The following is a 5478-nucleotide window of genomic DNA, read 5'->3' on the forward strand; positions in this document are numbered from 1 at the left end:
TCGGCTTGCCCAGCCACCGTACCGAACCATGGTGAAACTTCCAGACCCGGAGGCCAGCCCGGGAAGGCACCGACACGGTCGGGGGGTATTTTGCAGTGAGAGACGACGGCAGGAGGGGTGGTGCCAACGCTCAGCTTCCACCCTACCCCGGCCACCCTGCGTAATACCCTCGGGGCCCCCGTCGAAGGAGGGGTTGTGTTGGGTTCCCTCGGACCGCAGAGTCCTCTTTCTCTGTGCTCGCCAGCGGCTGTCCGTCCCTGGGGTCTTTCTCTTGTTGTCACACGCGTGCGTGCCCCCCCCCCCCCCGATAGGGCGGGCCCAGGCCTGCTCACTTCGTCCGCCCCCTTATGATGGAGAGGCGCCCTCGTCCCTCGGTGTCTCGTCCACACGAGGGGACTCATTGCCGGGAGTGTGCACGCAGCCCAGTTGCCGGCTGCCCCAACAAAGGTGTGTCGGCTCTGGGGGGTTGTACCCATGCGGTCGCGCGGGGGGGGGGGGGGGGCGCGGGATGTTGCGCGATGCTGGTGGGCGTTCCCCCTACCATCGCGGCCCTGTCTCCACAGAGAGCCCGGGATTGCGTTGGCCCTCCCTGCGCCTTACGGCCATTCTCTCTTCTCTCTCTCTCTCCCCCTCTCTTTCTCTTTCTCTCGATGTGGCAGGGGGGATGGACCGGGGGCGCCTCGGCCCCGGGGCAGGGCGGGGGTGGGAGAGGGCGTGCCAGGTCTGTGTGTCGGCGGCGACCCCCCGCCGCCCCCCGGCAACGGGCACACGTGCCCCCCGCTCCCCCAGCGCCTTCCAAGTATCTGCGAGGGGGGAGGGCGGGGGGGGAGGGGGGGAGTGGCAGGCTAGTGTGCGAGATGACCCATAAAGGAAGCCCCACCACCGACGAGAGCCCCAGCGAGCGGCCTCTTCGTGTGTCTACCTTTTGTTACCTAACTTAGTGTAGAAGCAAGAACCGGCAAAATGGTCCGTTTCCTCCTCCTACCCATCCTCCCCCTCCCCTCTCTCGCCTCCCCGCTGCTCTCCTCTCCTGCGGCCCCACCGCCGCCGCCTCTCGCGGACAAGGACCGACAGTGCCCAGGGCGCGCGCGTGACTCGTCGCCGCCGCCGCCGCCGCACCCCTCGGCTCGCATGCCGGCGGTTTGTGGTGAACCTCGCCGGCTCTGCCGTCGTCATGTGGCCGGCCTGCGAAGCACTCCTCCTAGCACTGCGCGTTCGGGCGTGTGTGTGTGTGTGTGCGCGCGCGCGTGCGCCCACCCCACCGCCTCACACGCGCGCGTGCGATGATATCCCCTCCTGGAGCCCTGTCGCTTCCTGTCCCGCGGCGTCGGATGTGCCGTGCATCCGACGCACGCACGCGCGCGCTCGTCTCCTCCTTTGCGTTTTTCCAGTCTCTCGACATCGCCCCGGCGCCCGTAGGCTAACTCCCCTCTCCCCTCTCTCTCTCTCTCTCTCGCACGCGCGGCATACCTCTGCAGACCGTCCCTCTCATCAAGGTTGTCAACTCCACCACCGGCGCCGAGGTCGCCCTCCCCGCCGTCTTCTCGGCCCCCATCCGTGCTGATGTCGTGAACTTCGTCCACACCAACCTGGCCAAGAACAAGCGCCAGCCGTACGCCATTTCCGACATGTCCGGCCACCAGCACTCCGCCGAGTCCTGGGGTACCGGCCGTGCCGTCTCTCGTATTCCCCGTGTCGCTGGTTCCGGTACCCACCGCGCTAGCCAGGGTGCTTTCGGTAACATGTGCCGTGCCGGTCGCATGTTCGCCCCCACCAAGGTCTGGCGCCGCTGGCACCGCAACGTCAACGTGAACCAGCGCCGGTTCGCCGTTGCCTCTGCCATCGCTGCCTCCGCCGTGACCCCCCTGGTCCTGGCTCGCGGCCACCGCGTCGAGCGCGTTGCCTCCATCCCCCTGGTCATCGACAACTCTGCCCAGTCCATCGTCAAGACCAAGGACGCCATCGCCCTGCTGGCCAAGCTCCACGCCCTCAAGGACATCAACAAGGTCAAGGCCACCAAGAAGATCCGTGCCGGTCGCGGTAAGATGCGCAACCGCCGCTACGTCCAGCGCAAGGGTCCCCTTGTCGTCTTCTCCGAGGACAACGGCATCGTCAAGGCCTTCCGCAACATCCCCGGTATTGAGCTCGCCCATGTTGAGCGCCTGAACCTCCTCCAGCTCGCCCCTGGTGGTCACCTCGGCCGCTTCATCATCTGGACTCAGGATGCCTTCACCAAGCTCGATGAGGTCTACAAGACCCAGAAGGCCGGCTACACCCTGCCCGAGCACCTCCTGACCAACCCCGACGTCACCTCCCTCCTGGCCTCCCCGGAGATCAAGGCCGTCCTCAAGGCCCGTGGTCCTTCCAAGACCAAGCGCGCTTTCCGCAAGAAGAACCCCCTCACCAACCTCGAGGCCATGCTCCGCCTGAACCCCTACGCCGCCGAGTACAAGAAGGTCCAGCAGGCCAAGACCGCCTCCAAGGCCTCCAAGAAGGAGGGCGCCAAGAAGAACAAGAAGTTCGCCTCCACCATCACCCACGCTTAAGTGTCTTGCCTTCGCCTAGGCATCCCCCTTCGGTGTGTGTGTCTGCGTGAGCGTGCAATGTGGTGTGCGCATCGCTTGCCGCGCGCGTCGTGCGCATGTCGTGTGTCTCACGCTGCTTGCATGTTTCTTCTTTCACCCCCCTTTTGCGCCCTGTGTATATGCGTGTTTGTGCGTGTACGCGCTCGGTGCAGCTCCACCCCCCCTCCGGGCTCTTGTGTTTTCTCAATACATTTCCCACTTTTCCCCACTCTCTCTCTCTATCTCTCCCTATTCTCCTTCGCGCGCGCGGGGGGTCGTGCGGATGTGGCCGGACGTGCGACCTGTGTGTCTCCCTCTCCCTCTCTCTCCCGCCCGCCATCTTTTCCTTGTCAGTGGTTCCCGGCCCGGAAGTCACACGGGCCCAACCTCCAGAACCACGAGCAGAACGGAATGCGGTTCTCCGATCGGTCACATGCTATCGATCGATCTATTTTGCTCGGCCGGCGCGAGATCGGGGCTGCCGGAGTGTCGCCGTCAGCCGGGCCGGAGGGGCGCGGTCGGGGGCCCGAGAGCGAGGTGACTGAACTCTCGCGCGGTGTTGTCGGCACGCGCCTTGTTCTTTTTTTTTTCTTCTTTCTTCCCCTCCTCGCTGCTCACCACCGCTCCAGCATGCCGAGGGCCGCGCGTGCGTCGACCATGGTTTCCCGAGCGATGGCACGCGCACGCTCGGCCCCCATGCGTAGGATCTCATCCACCAGGTCCGGGTCGGCGCGCAGGCGGCTGACCTCCTCATGCACCGGGGCCATGCGCGCACACAGGGCATCGGCCACTGCCTGCTTGAGGACCGCATGCCCGGCATGGGCCAGATCCCGGGCCAGGGACTCCGGGGTGTGAACCACCCCGGCGGCCAGGTCGGCCGCGGTCCGCAGGTCATTCTGGCAGAGAGCCATGATGGACAGGAGGTTGGCGATCCCGGGCCGGCGATCCGGCTCATAGGTGACCCCCATCTCGGAGTCGGTGACCGCGCGGGCGATCTTCCGGCGCAGGTCCTCCGGCGAGTCGTCGATCATCAGGCGTGACCCGGCCGCCGGGTCGGACTTGGACATCTTCCGGGTCGGATCGCGCAGGCTCATGAGCCGGGCTGCCCCCGGGGCCAGGTCGGGCAGGACCGTGCGCGGGGGCGGGAAGACCGTGCGCTTGGTGGAGTTGTTGAACATGCGGGCCAGCTCGCGGGCCAATTCCAGGTGCTGGCGCTGATCGTCCCCCACCGGGACCTCGGTGGCGCTGATGGCCCGGGCACATGGGGCCTCATGGTGTTAGTCCAGGCGGCATTTTGCAGGCCGGCAAAGCTCGACAAAAGTGTCCCTGCCCGTGTGCACACACCGATAGGCCAGGACATCGGCCGCCATCAGGACCGGGTACATCATCAATCCGGCGAGCAGGTTCTCCGGGTCGCCCTGGCCAAGGTTCTCCGTCTCGGTGGTTGCCTTGTTCATGGACTGCCATTTGTCCTGGGGCGCGGGGTGGGTCAAAAGTGCAGGAGAGGCGGAGGGGAGGGGGCAGTGTGGAGACGTGAGTTTTGAGGCCAGTTACCGGTGGGGGGGGGGGGGGGGGACGGGCAGACGGGCGGGGGAGAGAACCGGTGCAGGGGGAGAGAAAACGGGAGCGAGGGGCCGCACCTTCCACTGGGTCATCCGCCGCAGCATGCCCATCGGCGTTTGGCAGGTCAGCAGCCAGGTCAGCTCGGAGTGCTCGTGCAGGTGGCTTTGGCAGAAGAGCACAACGTCAGGGTTGGACGGCCCGGCCGGGCCGTCATACCCGTGGGCCCGGACCCCGGACGCCAGGATGCCGATGGCCATGTCGCGGGTTTGCTCGGCCGGCGTCGGGGCCCCGGGGCGACGGGGAACCGTCAGCGAGTGGAGGTCCACGATGCAGTACAGTTGCGAGGGGTGGGCCAGCGGACCGTCCGACTGCTGCGGGGGGTAGGCCTCATGGCGGTACTCGGCCGAGAGGCGAGCCCAGTTGCTGAGGGCACCGGCGAAGTTGCCAAAGTGCGGCATGCCGGTTGGCTGGATGCCGGAGAAAACCCGGCGCTCGAAGTGCGGCGCCTTCGAGGCGGAGGAACTAAAGCCGGCGGCGGCTGTCAGGGCCGGCCGAAGGGCCGGCGTGGCGAGGGAGCGGCGGAGTGGTGTGGTGATCATCTGGCGGCTGGGGGGGTAGGGGGGGGGGGGGGAGGGGGGCGATGGAGGGAGGGTGGAGGGCGAGGTGTAGGTGCAGGCGCGGGCGCGGGCGAGTGAGAAACAGGTCTACCAGGCCGCTGTGCCGCGAATGTGGCTCATCCTGGCGCCATCTAGCTCTCGCTCCTCCTCGACGCGCCGGGACCCGGCCGTGGCCGAGCCGGAGCGAATGGCCTGGGCGGGTGTGGTGCTGACGCGGCTGAGGCGCGCGCCGTGCGTCGCCGGGTCGGAGGCCATGGGCCACTCTGCCCGGCAGGGATCTTCCCGTGGGGCGGGCGGGGGGGGCGGAACCGCAGGGCCTGCGCTACCTCCGAGCGACGAGTGTGGGAAACGTGGCTTACTTTAGGTGCCAATGTATCCTCGGTAAGATCCAAGTCCAACTGGCCATTGGTGGGCACTTGCCAGACGCATTTTACCTTGGCCGTTTGCCCCCCCTGGCAGGGGTCTAGGCGGGGCCTCGATCACCCCCGCCTCCGCCCCCGTGTCCCCCCCCCAGCCGATGCCGGGCATCGGGCGGCCTCTGTCGGGGAGGGAGGGGGGGGGGGGGCGGGGGGACGCGAACACGGCCGGCGGCCCACGCGTCGCAGCAGCCACAGGGTGGTGGCGGACGACAGGCCTGGGCACACTGGGAGGGGGGTTCGTGAGGCCCGTTGCCCCTCGCGTTCTGGCTGCGCACAAGCATGGTTGATCGTCGGCCCGATTGGCGGGGGGGGGGG

General features: G+C 67.5%; 2 protein-coding genes across 2 annotated transcripts; one reads left to right on the forward strand and one right to left on the reverse strand.

The window, feature by feature from the left end:
- Nucleotides 1-843: 843 nt before the first annotated feature.
- Nucleotides 844-2793, forward strand: H696_00516 (50S ribosomal protein L4e). The gene is made up of 2 exons (XM_009494389.1): nucleotides 844-966; nucleotides 1479-2793. Exons 1-2 carry the CDS (start codon nucleotides 964-966, stop codon nucleotides 2544-2546), a joined length of 1071 nt encoding a protein of 356 aa, XP_009492664.1. The 5' UTR covers nucleotides 844-963; the 3' UTR covers nucleotides 2547-2793.
- A 183-nt stretch (nucleotides 2794-2976) lies between these two features.
- On the reverse strand, nucleotides 2977-4744 carry H696_00517 (tryptophanyl-tRNA synthetase). Its single transcript, XM_009494390.1, has 3 exons — nucleotides 4205-4744; nucleotides 3909-4036; nucleotides 2977-3809 (listed from the first exon to the last, which is right to left on the reverse strand). The coding sequence occupies exons 1-3, from the start codon at nucleotides 4724-4726 to the stop codon at nucleotides 3179-3181; spliced, it is 1281 nt and encodes a 426-aa protein (XP_009492665.1). The 5' UTR covers nucleotides 4727-4744; the 3' UTR covers nucleotides 2977-3178.
- Nucleotides 4745-5478: the final 734 nt, after the last annotated feature.

The sequence above is a fragment of the Fonticula alba genome (assembly GCF_000388065.1).
Source record: "Fonticula alba strain ATCC 38817 unplaced genomic scaffold supercont2.1, whole genome shotgun sequence".
Lineage (NCBI taxonomy): Eukaryota > Rotosphaerida > Fonticulaceae > Fonticula > Fonticula alba.